This window comes from Hemiscyllium ocellatum, chromosome 12 (assembly GCF_020745735.1).
Source record: "Hemiscyllium ocellatum isolate sHemOce1 chromosome 12, sHemOce1.pat.X.cur, whole genome shotgun sequence".
Taxonomy (NCBI): Eukaryota; Metazoa; Chordata; class Chondrichthyes; order Orectolobiformes; family Hemiscylliidae; genus Hemiscyllium; species Hemiscyllium ocellatum.
The window spans coordinates 36406618-36431381 of NC_083412.1; the positions used below are offsets into that span (position 1 = coordinate 36406618).

The following is a 24764-nucleotide window of genomic DNA, read 5'->3' on the forward strand; positions in this document are numbered from 1 at the left end:
GGACCTACCCTCGTTCTCGTCATTCTCATGTTTCTCTCATACGCATAAAATGCCTTGGGGTTATCTTTGATCCTATCCGCCAAGGATTTTTCATGCCCTCTCTTAGCTCTCCTAATCCCTTTCTTCAGGCCCCTTCTGGCTATCCTGTATCCCTCCACTGCTCTGTCTGAACCCTGTTTCCTCAACCTTATGTAAGCCTCCTTCTTCCTCTTTACTAGACATTCAACCTCCCTCGTCAACCAAGGCTCCCTCACACGACCATTTCTTTCCTGCCTGATGGGTACATACATATCAAGGACACGTCATATCTGCTCCTTGAAAAAGTTCCACATTTCCACCACATCCTTCCCTGACAGCCTATGCTCCCAACTTATGCTCCTCAAATCCTGTCTTACAGCATTGGAATTTCCCTTCCCCCAATTGTAAAATCTACCCTGTTGTGCGCACCTATCTCTCTCCATAACCAAGGTGAAAGTCACAGAATTGTGGTCACCATCATCAAAATGTTCACCCACTAACAAGCCCATCACTTGTCCTGGTTCATTACCGAGTACCAAATCCAATATGGCCTCCCCTCTGGTTGGACAATCTACATACTGAGTTAGAAAAGCTTCCTGGACACACTGCACAAACACCGCCCCATCCAATCTACTTGATCTAAAGAGCTTCCAATCAATATTTGGGAAGTTGAAGTTGCCCATGATTACGACCCTGTGGCTTCTGCACCTTTCCAAAATCTGTTTCCCAATCTGTTTCTCCACATCTCTGCTGCTATTTGGGGGCCTATAGTAAACACCCAACAAGGTGACTGCACCTTTCCTATTTCTGACTTCAGTCCATACTACCTCCAAAGGCAGACCCCCCTCAAACTTCCTTTCTGCAGCCGTTATACCATTTCTAATTAGCAATGCCACCCCCCCTCCTTTTTTACCACCCTCCCTAATCTTACTGAAACATCTGTAACCAGGAACCTCCAACAACCATTCCTGTCCCTCATCTATCCACGTTTCCGTGATGGCCACAACATCGTAGTCCCAGGTACTGATCCACGCCTTAAGTTCACCCACCTTATTTCTGATACTCCTTGCATTGAAGTATACACACTTGAGCCCATCTCTGTGTCCGCAAGTATTCCCTGTCAGTGCTACCTTCTCCACAGCCTCCCTACATTCTTGGACATCCTGACAAACAGCTAGCTTACTTGCTGGACTACAAGTCCGGATCCCATCCCCCTGCCAAATTAGTTTAAACCCCCCCCGAAGAGTGCTAGCAAACCTAACCCCCAGGATATTGGTGCCCTTCTGGTTCAGGTGCAACCCGTCCTGTTTGAACAGGTCTCACCTTCCCCAGAATGCAGTCCAATTGTCCAAATACCTGAAGCCCTCCCTCCTACACCATCCTTGCAGCCACGTGTTCAACTGCACTCTCTCCCTATTCCTTGCCTCACTGTCACGTGGCACCGGCAACAACCCAGAGATGACGACTCTGTCTGTCCTAGCTTTTAGCTTCCAGCCTAACTCCCTGAGCTCTTGAATGATCTCCCCACCCCTCTTCCTACCTATGTCATTGGTGCCAATGTGTACCACGACTTCTGGCTGCACACCCTCCCCCTTAAGGATTCTGAAGACACGGTCTGAGACGTCTCGGACCCTGGCACCCGGGAGGCAACAAACCATCCGAGAGTCTCGCCCATGTCCACAGAACTGCCTGTCCGTCCCTCTAACTAGAGAGTCTCCTATAACTAGTGCTCTCCTCCTCTCCCCCTTTCCCTTCTGAGTCTCAGAGCCAGACCTCACGCCACAGATCCCGTCACTGCAGCTTACACCTGCAAGGCTGTCCCCCCCAACAGTTTCCAAAGCTGTATACTTATTGTTTAGGGGAACGACCACAGGGGAACCCTGCACTGCCTGCTTCTTCCCCTTCCCACCTCTAACTGTTACCCAGCTACCTCTGTTCTCCGGCGTAACTATGTCCCTGTAGCTTCTATCAATCACCCTCTCAGCCTCTCGAGTAATCCTCAGTTCATCCAACTCCAGTTCCAGTTCCCTAACTCGTTCGGTGAGGAGCAGGATCTGACTGCATTTCCTGCAGACGAAGTCGGTAGGAGTATCGGTGGTCACCCCTACCTCAAACATCCTGCAGGAGGAACATTCCACTGCCTGCGCTGCCATGACTGTACACTTTGTCTCCAAAACAAGAACAATGAGTCAATAACACTGAGTCGCTTACCAGTGGACTTTAAAATTAGGTTAGAGGAGGAGGATGGGAGGGAGGCCCTACGAAGTAGGGCCTGGGGTCTAGAACACACCCACTCAAATACCAATCACTTACTTTCCCGACCAGCTCTGCGCTCCAACCTCACTTCCGCCCAGCTCGCGCCGCTGTCTGCGGTGAAAAGACCGTGAAAATATAACCAGAGGAAGAACAAAAAGTATTCCCAAGTTGTAGGTGAGAATGGGAAGATGAATTAAACCTGAGGGCCACTAAGTAACATGTGATATTTGAAAGAATAATGGACAAAGCAGTAATCTAATTCTTTTTGATCTTCCTAATTAAGAAATGCTTGCAAGATGAACAACAGATGTTGTAATCTAGACTCAAGTATATGCGAGGTGTGTATTGGTAAGGTATTTGTATTTATTGATGGCGTAAGACAAAGTAAATCATAGAGCCATAAAGATCTACAGCACAGAAAAAGGTCCATTCACCCACCGCTTAAGTGCCGATCAATAACAGTCATCCAGCTATTCTAATCCCATTTTCTAGCACTTGGCCCATAGCCTTGATTGCCTGGGCATTATAAGTGCACATCCAAATTATCATTAAATGATATGAGAGGTTTTACCTCTACATCTTTACGGCCAGTGAGTTCCAGATTCTCACTACCCTCTGGGATGGTGTTGCACATATTGTGATTGCATGGAAAATGTTTGGGAAAGAGCAAGAGCACAGTAGATGATCACAAAGGAAATAAGGATGCTGGAACTTCTGCAACTGGGGCATCTGTGTACTGTATTTTCCATATCCTTCCTGATCATCCCCTTCTTATCCATGTCCTGCTCCTCCTCTTCCTTCAAAGAGCCATATCAGTCTGGAGCTTCTTCGAGGTCCAAACCTAAACATGTGTGCATGGGTTTCCCCCGAGTGCTCTGGATTCCTCCCACAATCCAAAGAAGCGCAGGTTAGGTAAATTGGCCATGCTCATTTGCCCGTAGTGTTCAGGGATATGTTGGTTAGGTGGAATAGTTAGGGGTAAATGTAGAATAATAGGATAAGGGAATGGGTCTGGGTGGGTTACTCTTCAGAGGGTCAGTGTGGACTTGTTGGGCCAATTGGCCTGTTTCCACACAGTAGGGATTCTATGATTCTATGATCCTCATCTAAGTAATGTTACTCCTCATTGGGCTAGCGTTTTGAAAATCAAGTCAATCAATCTGGAGTCATCATTACGATAAAAGGTTTTCTTTTTAAATGTGAAAAAATCCCCTATTTACCTGTCTCTTAGACCACAGGGTGACTCATGCACACTTATAAAGTCTCTGACTTATTGATTTTAAAAATCTACATCTTACAGCAACCTATGAACTGAAATAAATTGGCTTAAGGTTTGAGGTGATTTTCTTAACTGCAAAGAAAGGACAGCTCCTTCGTTTTCAGAGGTTGGATGATTTCTGACCAAGCTGTTCAGTTATGTGGGATCCAATCACATAGTTGTTGGCAGGCGGGAGAAACAATTCTATAGATCAACCAGCTATTTGTTACTAGCTGTATCTCCCTTTGTACATGCTCCCCAGTTCCAGTTCATCTGTAGTAACCTGCTCCTCTGTTTGAATCAACAGCAGTATAAACAGCACTTAGAATTAATGTCAGGTAACTTGCTATTGAAAATTGCAGATGGAATAAGAGGCTGAAGAACATAGGAACAAGAATAGGTCATTCAGTCCCTTGAGCCTGTTTCTCCTTCAATGAGATCATAGCTACTCTGTGGTTTAACTCCATGTACCCGCCATGGTTTAACTCCATGTTCGTATCTCTTAATACATTTGTTTACTAAATCTTCATCCATTTCAGATTTAAAATTAAGAGCAGATCCAGTATTCACTTGCATTTGTGGAAGAGAATTCCAAATATCCATCACCCTTTGTGTGTAGCACAAAGTTTGTGGCAAGGACTTAACACAATAGTTTTGTTTTTTTTCCAATATTTCAGGTAACCTTTGTCATCCAGTAGAGCTGAAAATGTCAGATATTAAAGTTTTATTTGGATCTTTAGAATTTCTTCAATTAATGTTGGAATAAACATTTTGAAAATTGGTTTTATCTTTCCCCATATTACTTCTGCTACCCAGTAGAATTTCCAATTGGATTTAGTTTGTTCATGGAATCACATTATATGTATTTGATGTACTTAACTGTTCAGCTATGTAGAAAAGTTCATAAGATTAGCTAGTGGGTCGTGACTCTGTGGAGCTCATTGCTGCAAAGGGTTGTGGAGGCCAAGCCATTGAATATAATTAAGGGTTTTGAATGAAACATTTTGTACATTTCAATACTCCATTTTTATGTCTAGTAACTGCAAATCTAACAACATTACATATCTCAGAAATCATAATGAGCTCTCCAAAGAAACCAGTGTTTGGGTAAATCATTCAAGTGAGCAATAGGCTTAATTTTGTACAACTCTCGTCTTCCCAAACTCCTATATCCTCAGCACCCTCTATTTTTCCTAAAACAAAGTTTATTAGGTCAACCCTAATGGTAAATCATGTAAGTTCAACAAGTGGCAGGAGGCTTTCCTCGGATCCCTTTTGGTTTTACTCTGTAGGCCTTTGGTCAGTGAAAGGTCGAGGGAGTTGCCCTTTCTGCTTTTGCGATGTCAATTAAAAGTACCCTTGCACTTTTTCATTCTTGTGTCCACACCTCTCACCCCTATCCCTAGCCCCATGAACTCCAACATGTCCCAACGTGCCAGTTGGCCACTGGGAGATCTTGGATTCATCCAATTTCTGGTGTATCCAGAGATGCTCGTCCTCCTTGGCCTACCTGTAATACCAGCAGTGGCCACAACTCTGCCTCTAACAGTCCACCAGCTTTTGAGATGAAATTTCCTCCCGGAGATGGGCAGAAGTTTAATCTCCTTATAATTAAAGACCCTTTGGCTGAAAAATTAAGGCATTTGAGCTGGTGAAGGGAGGTGGGGGGGTGGGGGTGGGGGGTGGGGGGTAGGGTCTGTCTTGAAATTCACACGCAAGTGCGGGAAACTTGCCTTCAATGAGTCAACTCTGAGTATAGGCTTAACCTTCTCTAAACTGTTAATCCCTTCATACAACAAATCAGTTTAATGAACCTTCTTTGAACAGTTTCTAATGTAATTAAAAAAGTAGCTGAAACTGTACACAGCACTCTAAGTATAGCCTCTTCAATGCATTTTACATTTGTAGCCATACCCCTTGCTGTGCAGACCAGCATTTTATTTGCCTTCCTAACTACTTACTGGACCTGCATACAAACTTTTTTGTGATTCATTTGGATGCACACCAAGATTCCTTTTCAACCGTTACTTCCAGCAGTCTCACTTTCCACTTAAATAACATTCTGTTTTTCTATTCTTCTTGTCAAAATGGGCATATTTTTCCACATTATATGCCATCAACAAGTATTTCGTCCGCACATTTAAACACATTCAATGTCAATTTCAGGATTCCTAACCATAATTCAGTTAATTAACTCTACTTCACTCCACAGACCTGTTGAGTATTTTCAGCATTTTTAGAGTTTATTTCCAATTTGCAGCATCCACAATACTTTGATTTTGAAGTGAAGTTTTCTAATGTGGCTCTGGAATATACAATTTCATTCACAACGAAAACAAATCCTACTGCGCCCACAATGTTAGGGAGGCATAACAGTTCCAGAGGGAACAAAAAAAGAAATTGAAGGGCAATTTCTGGAAAGGTAAATTCCATTTAGTTGATACAAAATGACATTGAGTTTGTCACTGCACCATTGGCCCTAATTTGCACACACTAATAAGTTTTTACCTCCTTCCCTGAAGATTCAGGTTTGAGTTCCACATGGGTGGTGGAATCCTATCAGTCATTGGAGTGTCTAATTTTTTTTTGCTTTTGTTCTGATCTTAGATACAGATAATGAGATAACAGCAATTCTCTCATTAACTGACTCTCGTACACTCTTTCATATATACACTCTTTAAAAAAATGAAATCATGTTATGTTCCGTTAGTACTTTCAAATTTGTATTTTTTGATTTTCAAAATTATTTGATAAGAAGCTACTGCAGAGTAATTGTAGAAAAAATGCTTATGTATAGATGACTGGCTGGTCCTGCTGCATCCTGGAGAAATGACTACTGGCAAACGAAACTACTCTTAAAATTACAGCTACGGTTAAAAACATTACCTGAAGTTGGGTTTGTGTTAAAATCCGGTATTTCCAGTAACATTGGTTCAAATTTTATTGAAATTAATGTCTGAGTGAAAATGAGATGCCTGCACTCATTCCTGGTCTTTGAACTCCTCAGGTGAACATTTTCAGAAGGACTATGGCCTACCGATTGGTCACTCACGATGTCCTGTTGCAGCTGCCATCTCTCTTTTATATTTGTGCTTGAGTTCCTAATAGGAGTCAGTCGCCAGATGTTTATTGGGTAGCTTTTATCACAGAGCACCCATACTTGAAAGCATTTGAAGAGTTAAAAGATTCAGGAACCCAGGTTTGCTTTTGACCTGGGTATTGTAGCTGGCTCTTGGGTAACATACCCAGACCTGAAGGAAGGTTAGTTGTATGTTGTGATAATAGAAACCTCTTCCGAAGGAGAAGGTTGCTGCCTGATCTGTAGGAGCCGTGATGTGGAAGTGCCAGTGTTGGACTGAGTTGGACAAGGTAAAAAAAATCACAGGACACCAGGTTATAGTCCACCAGATTTATTAGAAAACACAAGCTTTTGGATATCTGCTCCTTCTTCAGGCGTTAGTTTGTGTTTTCAAATAAATCTGTTGGACTAGACCCTGGTGTCGTGCAATTTTTAACCTGCTTTGTAAGGACCATGATGATCATATGCTTGCTGTTCATAACACCTAGCACCTCAGGAAATCAACTGATCATCTTAATGTGATTGTTCTTTCAGACTCACTGAAACAGTGTGAACATACAAATATTGACTAGCTCTCGAGTCCAGTATGACTCTTCTTCAGAATAGTTCTGAAACAGTGACTCTCTTTCTCTATAGGTGCAATCAGATTTGGGTTTCCCCAGCAGGTTCTGTTTTTATTTCAGATTTTCAGCATCCAGAGTATTTTCCTTTTATTCCTCCACAAGTTCTCTGGAATTGTGTGCCCACTCCTTCCCACTGGAGGTCAGCCCATCTTCCACCACGATACATAGCTCAGCAATTGCCTTTCTGGAAAGACAATATGGTTTTTGCAATATTTGTTGAAAACTGAACATCTGCTGGTGGATTCTCTCTGGTGGATATTGTCCTCTGTACGTGAGAGGTGAACTGTGCATATGCCCTCTGTATCTGTGTCCCACTTCCAGGCTCATGATTCTGTTGATCTCAATGTGGCTATCCAGCTCTCTACCTCAATCTCTGCTACTGGCTGGAGGTCTCAAAGTCTGACAGCTTGAGGCCCATGACAAATAGCTGCATTCAGTGATCTGGTTTTCCTGAAACCCTTTTTAGTCCTGATATGACATTCAACTTACGTCCCACCACACTGCTAAACAGATTTTCAACTGCCTATTGCTACAGTTGCTGTCCACTCAGTTTCACCCTGTGGTATCTTTCAAGCTGTGGTATCTTTCATAGCCAGCACTGACCTCTAACACTGAGCCTTTCCCTTATTGCCTCAGGCAAGGCTCCAAAGCTTCATTGTTTTTACTCAGATTAATCTGTTTAGAGATGCCATTTCAAAACATCTGAAGCAGGTTCGACTTGAATCTGGACATCCTGACTTAGATTGTTACATTTCTGATAAAATGATAAGAAGTTGGTAAAATTGTGCCCATTGGTCTTGATTACCTTCTGCCTGCATTTCAAGGTAAACTTCTCCAGCCAGCTGGGGCTGCCTTTAGTAGGATCTCCTCATAACCAATAATCATCAGGCTCTCCCTCTGACAAATATCACCAGCATTTCTATACTCCTGCCTTCCAGCTGGTCTCCAGTGAGCTGGAAAACATCCAGCCGTTATCTCTGCTTCTTAGACTGCTGAGGAATGTTCGCGGGAAAAGGGACAGTTGGAAAACGGGAAGCCTTCAAAAGTGAGATAATGAGAGTCCAAAGACAATAGTTTCCTGTTAGGGTGAAGGGTAAGGCTGGTAGGTGGAGGGAATGCAGGATGACTAGGGAAATTGAGGTTTTGGTAAAGTCCAAAATCACTCACACTGTCTGTGACACAACTGCCTCCAGTGATCTCCCCTCCACTGCCTCCAAACTCAGTCCCCCAGCCCCACACTGCCCGGTTCTACCTGCTTCCCAAGATCCACAAGCCCAACTACCCCATATGATCCATTGTCTCCACATGCTCCTGCCCCACTGAACTTATTTCTTCCTATCTCAATTCCATCCTCTCCCCCTTGGTCCACACACTTCCCACCTACATCCACGACACTAACCACGCCTTCCACCTCTTCAGTAATTTCCGGTTTCTGGCTCTCTTCACTTTGGACATGCAGTCCTCATATATGTCCATATCTCACAAGGATGGCCTACAGCCCCTCAGTTTCTTCCTCTCCAACAGACCCATCCAATCCTCCTTCATCATTACTCTCCTCTGCCTTGCCAAACTTGTTCTCACCCTTAATAACTTTTCCTTTAACACCTCCTATTTCCTCCAAATCCAGGGAGTGGCCATGGGCACTCAGTTTGGCCCCAGTTACGCCTGCCTCTTTGTCAGCTACGTTGAAGAATCCCTCTTCAGTATCTACACAGGCAATGTGCCCCAATTCTTCCACCATTACATCGATGACTGCATCGGCGCAGTGTCCTGCACCTAGGTTGAACTGCAGCTGTTCATCAACTTTGCCCACAACTTCCACCCCCACCCTCAAATTCACTTGATCTATTTCTGACACCTCCCTCTGTTTTCTTGACCTCTCCATTTCCATCTCCATCTCCAGATGGATATTTGGAGACCCACGGACTCCTATAACTGTTTGGACTACACCTCCTTCCACCCAGTATCCTGCAAAAACTCCATCCTGTACTTCCAATTCCTCTGCCACATCTACTTGGACAAGGAGACATCCCACTCCCAAGCTTTCCAAATGTCTACCTATTTTGAAGAAAGTGCTTCCTCCCCCACTCCTCCATCATCCAGACGGACCTCTACCACACCTCCTCCATTCCCCGCTCCACTGCTCTAAACCGTGCCTCCCTCCCCACCAAATGCAATAAAGACAGGGACCACCTTGTCCTCATCCAACCACCCCACCAGTTTCCGCATCTATCACATCATCCTTAGACATTTCCGCCAACTCCAATTAGATCCCACCACCAAGAACATCTTCCCATCCCCACACTCTCTGCCTTCTGCAAGGACTGTTCCTTCATCAATCCTTGGTTCATGCCATTCTCCCCACAAACCCTCCTGAACCCCCAAGTATCCTCCACTGCAACTGGAAAAGATGCAAAACCTGCTGGCACACCACCCCCCCATCACCTCCATCCAGAGACCCAAACAGTCCTTCCAGGTGAAACAGAGGTTCACTTGCCTCTCCTCCAACTGAGTTTACTATATCTGGTGCTCTAGATATGGTCTCCTCTACTTTGGGGAGACCAAACATAAACTCAAGGCACTTTTGCTGAGCATCTCAGCCAGGCCTGCAGGGGCTGACTGGACCTCCCAAGTCACCACATTTTAATTCCCCTTCACTTTCTGACATGACCACCCTCGACATCCTCCATTGCCGCAGTGAATCCGACTGCAAATTGGAGGAACGACGCCTCATCTAGGGCAGACTACAGTCTGGAGGTCTCAACTTTGGGCGGCACGGTGGCACAGTGGTTAGCACTGCTGTCTCACAGCGCCTGAGACCCGGGTTCAATTCCCGACTCAGGCGACTGACTGTGTGGAGTTTGCACGTTCTCCCCGTGTCTGCGTGGGTTTCCTCCGGGTGCTCCGGTTTCCTCCCACAGTCCAAAGATGTGCGGGTCAGGTGAATTGGCTATGCTAAATTGCCCGTAGTGGTAGGTAGAGGTAAATGTAGGGGTATGAGTGGGTTGCGCTTCGGCGGGTCGGTGTGGACTTGTTGGGCCGAAGGGCCTGTTTCCACACTGTAAGTAATCTAAACAATCTAAACACTGAGTTCTCCAAATTCAGATAATCTCCCTTCCCGTCGCCCAATTCCCTTTCCAGCCTGTCCTCCTCCCTTCTATTCTTCTGACTGACCCTTCTTTCCAGCTACCAACCTGATTTATTCCTCCCATCAACAAACCAGGTCTACCTCTACCTGTGTTCACTTATCCCTACCTCACCACCTTGCCCCTTTCCCCAACCAAAACCCTCCTCGAGTGCTTCCTCCTTACCCCCACCCCAGTCCTAAAGAAGGGTTACACCCAAAATGTTGACTCCACCATCTCCTGGTGCAGCCTGGCTTGCTGTGTTCTTCCAGCCTCTGGCCTGTCTATCTTGGATTCCAGCATCTGTAGTTATTTTGTCTCAAACTAAAAATAAGAAGGAAGCATATGTGAGGTATAGACAACAGAGACTGAGCAAATCCCTCGAGCATAACGGCAGTAGGAGTATACTTAAGAGGTAAATCAGGAGTGGAAAAAGAGACATGAGGTAGCTTTGGCAAATAGGGTTAAGGAGACTCCAAAGGGATTTTACAAATACATTAAGGACAAAAGGGTAACAAGGAAGAGCAGAGTGCCCCTTAAAGATCAGCAAGGCAGCCTATATATGGAACTATGGAAGTTGAGGGGGATACTAAATGAGTGTTTTGCGTCATTGTTTACTGCTGAGAAGGCTATGAAAGATATAGTACATGGGGAAATAAATAGTGACATCACGAAAAATGACCAGCTTACAGAAGAGGAAGTGCTGGATGCCTTGAAATGGTTAAAGGTGGATAAATCCCCAGGACCTAATCAGATGTGGGAAGCTAGAGAAGTGATTGCTAGACCTCTTGCTGAGATATTTGTATCATCGATAGTCACAGGTGAGGTGCTGGAAGACTGGAGGTTGGCAAACGTGGTGCCACTGTTTAAGGAGGGCGGTAAAGACAAGCCAGGGAACTATAGACTGAACCTGACCTCAGTGGTGGGCAAGTTGTTGGAGGGAATCCTGAGGAACAGGATGTACATGTATTTGGAAAGGCAAGGACTGATTCGGGATAGTCAACATGGCTTTGTACGTAGGAAGTCATGTTTCACAAACTTGATTGAGTTTTTTGAAGAAGTAACAAAGAAGATTAATGAGGGCAGAGCAGTAGATGTGATCTATATGGACTTCAGTAAGGCATTCGACAAGGTTCCCCATGGGAGACTGGTTAGCAAGGTTAGATATCATGGAATACAGGGAGAACTAGCCACTTGGATACAAAACTGGCTCAAAGGTAGAAGACAGAGGGTGGTGGTGGAGGGTTGTTTTTCAGACTGGAGGCCTGTGACCAGTGGAGTGCCACAAGGATCGGTGCTGGGCCCTCTACTTTTTGTCATTTACATAAATGATTTGGATGCGAGCATAAGAGGTACAGTTAGTAAGTTTGCAGATGTCACCAAAATTGGAGATGTAGTGGACAGCGAAGGGTTACAACCTCAGATTACAACAGGATCTTGACCAGATGGGCCAATGGGCTGAGAAATGGCAGATGGAGTTTAATTCAGGTAAATGTAAGGTGCTGCATTTTGGGAAAGCAAATCTTAGTAGGACTTATACACTTAATGGTAAGATCCTAGGGAGTGTTGCTGAACAAAGAGACCTTGGAGTGCAGGTTCATATCTCCTTGAAAGTGGAGTCGCAGGTAGATAGGACAGTGAAGAAGGCATTTAGTATGCTTTCCTTTATTGGTCAGAGTATTGAGTACAGGAGTTGGGAGGTCATGTTGCAGCTGTACAGGACATTGGTTAGGCCACTGTTAGATTATTGTGTGCAATTCTGGTCTCCTTCCTATTGGAACGATGTTGTGAAACATACAAGGATGTTGCTATGGTTGGAGGATCTGAGCTACAGGGAGAGGCTGAACAAGCTGGGGCTGTTTTCCCTGGAGCATCACAGGCTGAGGGGTGACCTTATAGAGGTTTACGAAGTTATGAGTGGCATGGATAGGATAAATAGACAAAGTCTTTTCCCTGGGGTCGGGGAGTCCAGAACTAGAGGGTTTAGGGTGAGAGGGGAAAGATATAAAAGAGACCTAAGGGGCAACTTTTCCACGCAGAGGGTGGTACGTGTATGGAATGAGCTGCCAGAGGAGGTGGTGGAGGCTGGTACAATACAACATTTAAGAGGCATTCAGATGGGTATATGAATAGGAAGTGTTTGGAGGGATATGGACTGGGTGCTGGCAGGTGGGACTAGATTGGGTTGCGATATCTGGTCGGCATGGACGGGTTGGAGCGAAGGGTCTGTTTCCATGCTGTACATCTCTATGACTCTATGAAGAGGAGGTGCTGAACAGCTTCAAACTCATAAAGTTGGATAAATCCCTGGGACCTGATCAGGTGTACCCCAAAACTCTGTGCAAAGCTAGGGAAGTGATTGCTGGGCCCCTTGCATCGATAGTCACAGGTGAGGTGCCAGAAGAGTGGAGGTTGGCTCATGTTGTGCCACTGTTTGAGAGAATTGGTAAGGAAAAGCCAGGGAACTATAGACTGGTGAGCCTGAGTGGTGGGCAGGGTGTTGGAGGGAATCCTGAGGGGCAGGATTTACATGTATTTGGAAAGGCAAGGACTGATTACGGATAGTCAACATGGCTTTGTGCATGGGAAATTGTATCTGAAGAATTTGATTGAGTCTTTTTGAAAAAGTAATGAAGAGGAGTGATGAAGGCAGAGCATTGATCGTGATCTATATGGACTTCAGTAGGCATTCTACAAAGTTCAAAAATGTGGTGCTGGAAAAACACAGCAGGTCAGGCAGCATCCGAGGAGCAGGAGAATGGACGTTTCGGGCATAACCCCTGCTTCAGGAATGAGGCTGGTATGCCAAGCAGGCTGAGATAAAAGGTGGGGGGGGAGGGAATTTGGGGGAGGGGCGCTGGCAATCCAAGTTCTACAAAGTTCCTCATGGTAGATTAGTTAACAAAGTTAGATCACACAGAATAGTGGGAGAACTAGCTGTTGGGATACAGAACTGGTTTGAAGGTAGAAGACAAATGGTGGTGGTGAAGGGTTGTTTTTCAGAATGGAGATCTGTGACTATTGGTGTGCCATAAGGATCAGTGCTGGGTTCATTGATTCTTGTCAATGTGTTGGGTGTGAACATAAGAGGTATGGTTAGTAAGTTTGCAGATGACACCAAAATTGGAGATGTCGTTGACAGCGACAGAGGTTACTTCTGAGTACAAAGAGATCTTGATCAGATGGGCCAATGGGCTGAGGATTGGCAGATGGAGTTTAACTTACATAAATGTGAGGTGCTGCATTTTGGAAAGGTAAATCAGAGGAGGACCCATACTTAATAGTAAGGTCCTAAGGACTGTTGCTGAATAAAGAGACCTTGAATTGCAGTTTTATGGTTCCTTGAAAGTGGAGTCACAGGTAGACAGGATAGAAGGCATTTCGTATGCTTTCCTTTATTGGTCAGTGCATTGTGTATAGGTGTTGGGAGGTCATGTTGCAGCTGTGCAGGACATTGTTTAGGCCACTGTTAGAGTACTGACTGCAATTCTGGTCTTCCTGTTTTAGGAAGGATATTGTGAAACTTGAAATGGTTCAGAAAGAATTTACTAGAATGTTGTCAGGGTTGGAGAGTTTGAGCTGTAGGGAGAGGCTGAATAGGCTGGGGCAATTTTTCCTGGAGCTTTGGAGGCTGAGGGGTGACCTTAAAGAGATTCATAAAATCATGAGTGGCATGGATAGGGTAAATAGACAAAGCGTTTTTCCTGGGGTTGGGGAATCCAGAACTAGAGGACATAGGTTTAAGATGGGAGGGGAAAGATTTGTACCTTCAGGGCAATTTTTCACGCAGAGGGTGGTGCATGTTTGGAATGAGCTGCCAGAAGAAGGCTGGTACAATTACAGTGTTGGATGAGTATATGAATGGGAAGAGTTTAGAGGGATATGGGCCGAATGCTGGCAAATTGGACAATTTATTTAGGATGTCTGGTCGGTGTGGATGAGTTGGACCCAAGGGTCTGTTTCTGTCTTGCATATCTCTGTGATTCTCTGGCTCAAGATACAACATTTCACATTTGAAATCCTTCTATTAAAAAAAGTTCACATAATTGTGCTATTTGGGGGTTTAATTTTTTTTGTGACTCACATTTCTCTTTCCAGTCATTTTTGTTGCCGCAGTCAGCACTTGTTGTGTAGCAGTAACCCAAAAGTAAAGTGACAAGGGATTAAACTAAGGCATTTGCACCTTAATGAGGTGCAAAGAGTTGAGTGAGCAGCCAGATTTGCCTATTATAGCTGGAGCAATTAATATATTATAAGGGCTGTCTATGTCATTGACACCTACGGAATGGTGAATATTAATTGGCTGGGAAAAATAGCTCACAAACCATGTGTAATCCAAGTACTGGGACTGTTTCTCTTTAACCTTGCATTTTGTATATTTAAAATGTTTTTTTGAACAAAAATAAATTATTTGACTTCAATTCTATCTTAGGTTGGCATGGAGACAAGGTTGAGAAAATATAATATGATTCATTCCCACCAGTGGGAAACCTTCCCACTTTGTCATAGGATTGGCTATGCCATAGAAATGGATATCCATTTAAGATAGTTAAGGCCATGCCCATGGCAAAAATTATTCCTCTGGATGGATTTTTCTATCCACAGTCGGGCAGCTCAATGACTCAGTGGTTAGCACTGCTGCCTCACAGCGCCAGGGACTTTGGTTCGATTCCTGCCTCAGGTGACTGTCTGTACTGAGTTTGCACATTCTCCCCGTGTCTACGTGGGTTTCCTCCGGGTGCTCCGGTTTCCTCCCACAATCCAAAGGTGTGTAGGTTAGGTGAATTGGCCATGCTAAGTTGCCCATAATGTTAGGTGCATTAGTCAGAGGGAAATGGGTCTGGGTAGGTTACTCTCCGGAGAGTTGGTGTGGCCAAATAGCCTGTTTCCACACTGTAGGGAATCTAATCCAAAGGGTTTGTTGGGTTTGGTTTATATAGATTTAGGTTGGGATCTCTGCCTCTGAGGGTGCCTTCATATTGCAATGTCTGCAATCATTGCTTCTCTCTCCTAAAGGGGCTGCTGAGGCTCCGTTGCCAGCATTGGGGCCATTAGAGAGTGAGGTGGTCACCAAAACCAAGGCTGCCTCTCAGCATTGCAGCACCAATTTTACTACTGGTAACGAGTGTCTCAGGATTCCTATTTACTCCTGAAATTTGACTCACACCATGACCCTACCTCCTCTCCCCCTTATTTTCCTTCAGTGAAATTCTATATAAAAGAACACTACCAAGGCACAAAGGCCTGCAAAATGTGGATGGGTACTCAGATTATTCATTCAGGAAATCTTTCAATGCACCTAACCTTTTTGTAGCTTACAACATAGGGTATGTTGCTCAATACAAAAGGGCAGAAAAACTTGTAAAAGATGAAGTTTTTGTGGAATGAGGTATTCTTGGTTTGGTATTCATAGAAACTACACTAGGGATAGGGCAATTTATTTGCTGCTATATTTGCTGGTGAAGGACTCCCTAATCACTGAAAAATGCAGTAATCCAGATCTTCTTATTGGAAGATAGTTATTACAACAACATACCCTGATAGATCCAAAGGACCCTCAGAATTCTGAACTCCACTGGAATTGCTCAAGAAGTTTAGTCTTCTGATATGCATTTACCCAGCATTTGGAACCTCTTTAAAAGAAACAGTTTCCCACTTTTGGGTTAGTCACCTGAATCTTCCCAACATATCCCTCTCAGCCCGAACTGACTCAATGCTCCCCCCTGAATCGACCCAGTCCTCCTGTCTGAACTGACCTGTCCTGATTGACTAGCCCCTCGTCCCCACCCCAGTCCCCTCCAATGTGTCATCCTATGATACTCCCCGATACCTCAGACGCCCTCCCTGAGCGGACTGACCCACAATCACCCTAGCTCATCATGCTCCTTCATTCACTCACATGCCATCCTACCTTCCTCAGCAACCTTTCACTCTATCTCCTCACCCATGTAGGTGGAAGTGGGTACTGCAGATGCTAGAGATTAGAGTCAAGGTTAGAGCGGTGCTGGAAAAGCCCAGCAGGTCGGGCAGCATGCGAGGAGCAGGAAAAACAATGTTTTGGACAAAGGCCCTTCACAAGGAATCCTGATCTTGACTCCTCACCCATCTGTCCGCCTTCATGCCAGGAACACCTTTCTCCCCAAAACTCATCTGTCATGCCAGCCTCCTCACCATGTACCTTTCTCATTTACCTTCACTCTGTAGTTTTTGAATAGTTTTAAATGAAGATTTTTGATTTGTAGCATTTTTAATTAGCAGCTAGGACTGTTGTAAAAAAAAGGGCAAATGGCTGGTCTTCTACACCCTCTTGATATGTGACTCATGAGGGTTCACCTGGATTGAAGCTACATTACACAGGGTTAAAAAAAAGTAGAAGCAAAATCAGCAATCTGATCACGATTGCTGCTCTCCAGAAAGTGCAGACCAATGACTATTTAAAATAAAAGGACATTTCCACAAAAAGGACAACTGAGGACAGCACCTTAGAGGTCTAGTATGCAAGGATGTTGACACACTTCTTCGTGTGCTTTCTATGCATCACTTGGTATAGATCTCAGTGACACCTTTATTTTATAGAAAGACACAGTTTGAGTTTTGTACGTTGAATATATTTACTCCTGTACATGTAGGTCTTTGAATATTACGTGTGAATAACTGTCTGATTTGTTTTTAGTGACTTACAGCCTGAGCCAGGTGGATTTGGAAATAATGAGTTTGGAAATGGAGCGATTAATCAGAATATGGGCCAGAAAATGTGTAAGTCTTTGCAAAGTAAGCTTTCCTATTCTTCAAAGAATTGAAATGTTGGGGACCATATAAAAAAGAAGTGTTTTAATACACCTTCTCAGATGGAAGACACAGCTCAGAACATCGGCGTTGCCTGGAAAGAATTTCACATCGGGGAGCCTTTTTTATATACATATACAATATTCTGCAATGCTCTCTGAGAGGTGTTGTTGAGTCAGTAATATTTCAGTAACTTTCAAAGGTGAGCTGCATTCATTGCTGATGAAAGGCTGTTTTTTTTAAAACCAGGGTAATACTAAACCACTTGGTCTAAGCATAGCTCCCAGTCTGAGGAGAAATTGTGATTGACAGCTGATTCTGGAACTCTCAGAAATGGACGTGGCCATTTGGCTGGGGTCTTGTTGTCAGGAACACGGTGTTCAGGTACCACCTGTGACAAAAACAGTAATGGAAGCCACAGCCAATGGCCAATCAGGCAGGGTGTTGGGGAGAGGTGGGTGGGTGCGGGGAGGGGAGAAACCTGTCGCATCTTTGAATATTTTTTCGTGTGAAGGAACTGATAATATGGCACCCCAAAGGGATGTATTGCATTTCCATTTCAAATATGAACATGTATTTTTTTGAATGGGAAAGTTTTGACCATGCTGAACTTACGATTTTACGTTTAATTTTGGTCTTCAGTTGTTTTGTGAAATGGTTTAATTAAGAAACTGCTTCCTTTCTTCCAGACAAAGAACAATAGCAGCATGTAGGGGGTGGGGGCATAAAGGAGCAAGATTAATGACTGACGTTCTAATGTGTGCCAAGATGTACTCCCTATTGGCTCAGATACTTCCTCAAATTATTTAAATTGACCTTCCCGTCACCCTAAGTACACAATTTGGTAAATTAGTTTTCCTACATAGTTTCTCTATTTAGTACTATTAATTTGGTTATGCATTTTTTTGAATACTTGAGAATTTATGACTCTAATTTTTTGCAATTGACTCATATAATTTCAAGTTCTAATTTGTTACACATCATAAAAAGAAATGGATACTTCTTGGATTCTGTCCTGTAGAATCACAATGGCCCAGATTATCTAGATTCCTGATAGTTGAAAATTAGATCAGAGATATGAGTTGAGACCCTATGGAACTCCCGATACACTGACTCAGTTGGAAATTGAATGGGAAGATCAAACCTCAGACAGATAATTCCTCCATTCTCTGCAACCATCCAAAAATGTTTTTGATACTGAGTTAATGTGATAGTTCAGACTTTTCCTAGATAGTTACCCAGAAAATGTTAGCTGGAAACTCCTAGTCTAACACAGGTGTAACCATACAACTGACTACCCTGACTCCCCTCTCAAACTCCTGCCCAATACCTCTGACCTCTGACACTGCCTGACCATTCACCACCACCAAACTCCTCAGCTGACTCTCTCACTCCTCGACCATGAATCCCTTCCTCTAACTACGCCTGCAATCTGGTTCCCCTCTGATGCAATCCTCCAATGTTCCCTGAACGGACTTGAACTCATTTGACCATACCATTTAATTCTCTCCCTGAAACTCCCATGACCTGACCTGAATAGGTCCTGGAACTGACAACAGGACCTGATCCGTCTGCACCTTCCAATCCACCTAACCACTTATTCACTAACCATTTCACCAACTTACATCATTTACCTGTACCCCTATAACATACCCACACTCATCGATTTCACAGCTGCACATTCATCCATTCACTCATACACACTTTTATTTACTGACTCTCATTCAGAAACCATTGGAAAGTTTTATAAGTATCTGAAGATTTTTAGTGTGTTATGAATGCTTGACCACCTGCCTCCAGAGGAAGGGCTTTAAATCGAATAGAAAAGGTTTAGAGGAATACCGGCCAAACACAGGTAAATGGGGCTAGTTTTGCATACAAAGATGGCGCCATAGAATGGCAACTTTGTACATTTTTCACTGTACTCCTGTAATCCAGTAGTTGTACATGTGACACTTTAGATTTCATCTGAACCTAAGCTTGGTTAGCATGGACTAGTTGGACTGAAGGGTTTGTTTCCATGCTGTATGACTCTATGACTCTAAATTAAAGTATGCTGTTTGTACCTGACAATTCTGGGATTCAAAGTCCTGCCAGAAATGTGGAGCTTGTTCAGAAGGGAAGAAGTTTGAGCAGAAAAGTCACCCAACGGTGATTGCCATTCCTCTGAGGTTTCAGGACAATGTTAACTAAAATAATCTTTTCTTGCTTCCAGCTCTCCAGGAGAATTGGGTGTCAGAGTACTTCTGTGAAATCAACTCATTGAATTTAGAGCCGCAGCGTTATTCAGTCTTGGAAATTCTTTATCTTCCCTTTCACATCGGAAAATCCTATTGTACCATTTTGTTAATGAATGAACAGGTATTATACTTTTTTAAAAATTAAAAGTGGAATATAATTGGAAGGTGAATTTAGTCTCAATGGTTAACTTTCTCCAGCTGCAATAATAAAAACAGACTTTGACCAAAGATACAACAAAAGCCCATTATAATGTGGATGCTGAGGTCCAAAGAACTTACACTGTGTTATAACTGGTCCATGTTAGAGCCAACAACTCTTTCTCACACCTCTGGCTAACTACCAACAAGTTAAAATCCATTACAAAGACTCCAAAAATGCCACTTCTATCCAACATTTGCAAGATAAATTATTTCACTAATAAAATTTGAAGTAACGTTTATAGTTGCCTTGCTATGATATGATATCTCTGTCACAGAGAAAATTTCGATTTTGCACCCATCCTGTTTCTGTGTACTGTGATTGGATTACTGTCTGAAATACATTGAATAGCACTTAATTTCACTGAAAGAAGCAAAAATCTGGGACTCAATAAATAATTGTGAGATCGATCTGAATTGCAGATTTAAACATTAAAAGGCTTGTTTTGATTCACAGTCTGCAAAGTAAATGTTCAAGAAGGGTTTGTTTGAATCTGCAATTGCATTCCTACAGAACATCCTGATCAGCTCGCAGGGCCAGCTTATATCGCTGTGAGGTTTTGCTGCTACTGGGGAAAGGGTATAGTAATCAATTTTGCTTACTGTCAGTATTCTGCTCAGTGCAGAATAAAAGGAAAAAGTTAAAAAGGAAAACTTTTGAACAATATACCGAATAAAGGTTCACCATCTGGAGTATATACAGACTATTATAGCTGAACTTTAACAAATAATAAAACTCCCGTTTTTCACACAAAATGAAGATTTAAAGTACGTACCTTGTTTTGGAGTCAGGAGTCACCTGTGCTATAAATAAATTCATAGCATATCGAATGAGGTTAGAGCAGATTTCCTTTGTATAAGAATATTTCCCAATAACTTTTACATTAAAAGGCTTCTTGCGATTTAGTAATGTGAAAATTAGAAGCAAGTTATTTATATTAGTTATTGCTTCAAGGCTATCAATGAAGTTTTATGTAAGTGGTTTGCTCCTAGTGAGCAAGGTGAGGGCCCATGGCGTTCGAGGTGAGCTACTGGTATGGATTGAGGATTGGCTGCCTGACAGAAGACAGAAAGTTGGGATAAAAGGTTCTTTTTCGGAATGGCAGCCGATGACAAGCGGTGTCCTGCAGGGTTCAGTGTTGGGGCCGCAGCTGTTCACGTTATATATTAATGATCTGGATGAAGGGACTGGGGGCATTCTAGCGAAGTTTGCCAATGATACGAAGTTAGGTGGACAGGCAGGTAGTACTGAGGAAGTGGGGAGGCTGCAGAAGGATCTAGTTTGGGAGAGTGGTCCAGGAAATGGCTGATGGAATTCAACATGAGCAAATGCAAGGTCTTGTACTTTGGAAAAAAGAATAAAAGCATAGACTACTTTCTAAATGGTGAGAAAATTCATAAAGCCAAAGTACAAAGGGATCTGGGAGTGCTAGTTGAGGATTCTCTAAAGGTAATCATGCAGGTTGAGTCCGTGATTAAGAAAGCGAATGCAATGTTGTCACTTATCTCAAGAGGGTTGGAATATAAAAGCACCGTTGTGCTACTGAGATTTTATAAAGCTCTGGTTAGGCCCCATTTGGAGTACTGTGTCCAGTTTTGGTCCCCACACCTCAGGAAGGACATACTGGCACTGGAACATGTCCAGCGGAGATTCACACGGATGATCCCTGGAATGGTTGGTCTAACATACGAGGAACGGCTGAGGATCCTGGGATTGTATTCATTGGAGTTTAGAAGATTAGGGGAAACTTAATAGAGACTAACAAGATAATACATGGCTTGGAAAGGGTGGACGCTAGGAATTCTTTTTCTGTTAGGCGAGGAGACTAGGACTCGTGGACACAGCCTTAAAATTAGAGGGGGTCAATTCAGAACAGAAATGCGGAGACATTTCTTCAGCCAGAGAGTGGTGGGCCTATGGAATTCATTGCTGCAGAGTGCAGTGGAGGCCGGGACGCTAAATGTTTTCAAGGCAGAAATTGATAGATTCTTGACGTCTCGAGGAATTAAGGGCTACGGGGAGAATGCGGGTAAGTGGAGTTGAAATGCCCATCAGCCATGATTGAATGTCGGAGTGGACTCGATGGGCCGAATGGCCTTACTTCCACTCCTATGTCTTATGGTCTTATGGTGTGTGTCCATAGAGCAAAAATACCTGAAGGAGGCATGAAGTACTTTTTATTCATTCATGGAATATGGATATTGAGTGGGGAATGTATCAGAGTTACTTAAGTGTTGCTGGGTCAAAATCTTGGAACTCCCTCTATGACATAACTGTGGGTCGACTTACAACAAATGCACTGTTGTAGATCAAGAAGGCCGCTCACCATCAACACCTCAAAGACAATTAGGGATAGACAATAAATGCTGACCCAGCCAGTAATCCCACATCTTGTAAACGAATAAAACAAAAAAAAACTTGTGTTGTATTGAAAGGGGCTTTCAAATCAATCAAACACCATTGCAACTAAATTTTTTTCTGAAAAAGCACCTGGTAAACACCACAAAAGTAACCAATCAAATTCTTATACTTTCTTTCCCCCACGGAACATTCTACACCTCCCTGCAATTGATTTTGTCTTATTCATTCTCCTAACATGCCACAACATAAAGATATTTCTTCTGGCTTCTCCTTTTGTTGTTTTGGTTATTAATTGAAACCACTGTCTCTCACCCTCCCTAACTCTTAACTTCTGTGAAGTGAGTAAGAATGAGAGTATCAGGAGTAGTTGATAGATTTGAGATTACAGTGAAATCAGTTTTGATCTTTACTGGCAGACCAGCCTCAAAGGGCTGAATGGCTTACTTCTGCTAATTTATATTTTTATATATGTTAAGAAGATTCTGTAAGTTTATATCACAATGACTTACTGTGGTCTGTTCACTTCTGAAAGCCCATCTTCATGTGAATCACATGGACCCCGATGTCATATAGAAATTCGAATTAGCTGTCTTTGGAACTCCCCAATTCCATTCTAGCTTGGAGTTAAATAAACGATTTAAGGCAATCCTCTTTCTACAGCTTGTCATTGCCAACATCTCCCTGAGGATGTTGGAATCTAAAGGCTTAATTTTTTTTGCAGAGTCACAGAAACTCTGTGGATCTTTACAGATAATATGCAATTCCAGTATTCCAACTGCTTATTTCCTCACTTTCAGTTACCGTAGGTTTTGCTGGCACAAGAAAAGTTTGAAATCATGACCTAGTTGACTCTATTACTAGGCTAGGCATCTCCGAGTTCTGTGCAGTTCCTGTGGAAGTAAGCCAGCTTCTCAAGGACTCATGGTTCACAGCTCCTCAGAGAAGATGTGAACTGTCATTGAATTTGAGAAACTTCTAAAAGGTAACTTGACAACATCTTAACCATTGCACCCATTCTTCCTTCGCGTCAAATCATGATACTGCCCACCTCAATTGCCTCTCATAGACACATGCCAATGCATGGCACTTCCATGATCATTCACCAGTAAACAATCTGTAGAGGTCCAATCCACCCTACAGTCACAATGGCATTATGTGGAACTGTCTTTATTTGTCATTGGATACTACCTGACTTTTTTCTTGAGCTTGTATTGTCTAGTCTTAACTAATATTTAAATTTCTTTTTAGCCTTCCTTAACATTTTTAAGGATATCTACCTGATGTGACTTTTCAAAATCTTTATCTTTATAAATATATTTCTAGCATTCCCTAACATTTTATAACAATGACCAGCACCAATTTCATTAATGAATTAACTTCATTAATTTAATGCAGCTGAAAGCAGGAACAAAAGGGGAAAGAGCTTGCAATTTATTTTGCATCTTTCAAGTCCTTGGCACGTCATAAGGTCCGAGATGCTATTTTTGCCATATTATCACAGCTTTTAATTAAGAAAATGCACACTTCATAAACAGCAATGGAATCAGATGATCTGTTTTAGTGATTGTTCCAGTATTATGAAGTTAGTGAAAGTACTCACAAGCTGTTAAATGCTTCCTTTTTCTGTGACCACAAATGCCATTATACCACCTGAAAAGGCTGAGTAGTCCGATATGATAGGACAATTCTATGTACTATCTATCCATACCCAGTGGATGTGAGTGTCTGGGTAGAAGTCAATCTAGAATTGCAAACTAGACCTCTGGTCTCCATTCACTTGGCTGTCTTAAACTGGGATTTAAGACATTTCACTTGCTGACTTAGAGGTAAAATTGCTACCACCAAATCCATATATTGTTCTTATTTTGGTGATATTTGTTCATGGATAAATGGTTGACCAGGATTCCAGGAAATCCTCCCCCAGCTTGTTTGACGACTGCCATGGGATCTTTTATCAACTGACCATGTGCTTAATGTCCCATCAGAAATTAGGCATCTCTCTCAGTGCAACACTTGCACAGTCCTGAATTGATATTTCAGAGGAGATTATGTTCCTAAGTGACTGAAGTAGGACTGGACTCCATACCCTTTCAACTCTGAATGAAGATGCTACAGCTTAGTAAAGGGTGCCGTCTATGTTGCAGTATTTCGTGCAAAGTGGAAAAATATTTCATGAAAAGTAGGAAGTAGCAGTCAATCTGTGTGATCAACCTGTTATAAGAGTCTTCTGAAACTTCATTGATGAGAAGGTACCGTCAAAACAACAACCTTAATGAGTCAGGTATATATTTCCACAAAAGGTTCTTTTTAATTTGATTTATTCATGCTAATAGCTTTTTCATCCACTTTTGGTGCTATTGTGCTCTGTTTTCAACATAAAACTGTTTAATTTGTTTTTATAGATTGGAGAGTTTGTGTACTGTCTGGAAGGAACTGGCTGCATACCATTGCCTTGTACTGGATTAGAAGTGTTCAGTCCTGATGCTATGTCGAACTATTGTGGTGCTTCAGGTATTTTCTGGTAGCGACTATTCAATAACAATTAATAATACAATTCTTGAAAAATTCATTTTGGATGTGAGATGGGCCTATAGGCCGAGAAGTGGCAGATGGAGTTTAATTCAGATAAATGTGAGGTGCTGCATTTTGGGAAAGCAAATCTAAGCAGGACTTATATTCTTAATGGTAAGGTCCTAAAGAGTGTTGCTGAACAAAGAGATCTTGGAGTGCAGGTTCATAGCTCCTTGAAATAGGAGTTGCAGGTAAATAGGATAGTGAAGAAGGCATTTGGTATGCTTTCTTTTATTGGTCAGAGTATT

At 42.8% G+C, this 24764-nt stretch overlaps 1 protein-coding gene across 1 annotated transcript in view; it reads left to right on the forward strand.

Moving 5' to 3' along the window:
• The window catches only part of LOC132820918 (cilia- and flagella-associated protein 47-like), a 491537-nt gene that overhangs the window by 200761 nt on the left and 266012 nt on the right, over positions 1–24764 (forward strand). The window contains 3 exon segments of the mRNA XM_060833275.1: positions 17033–17115; positions 19361–19506; positions 24348–24456. Coding sequence (XP_060689258.1) covers positions 17033–17115; positions 19361–19506; positions 24348–24456 — 338 coding nt within the window.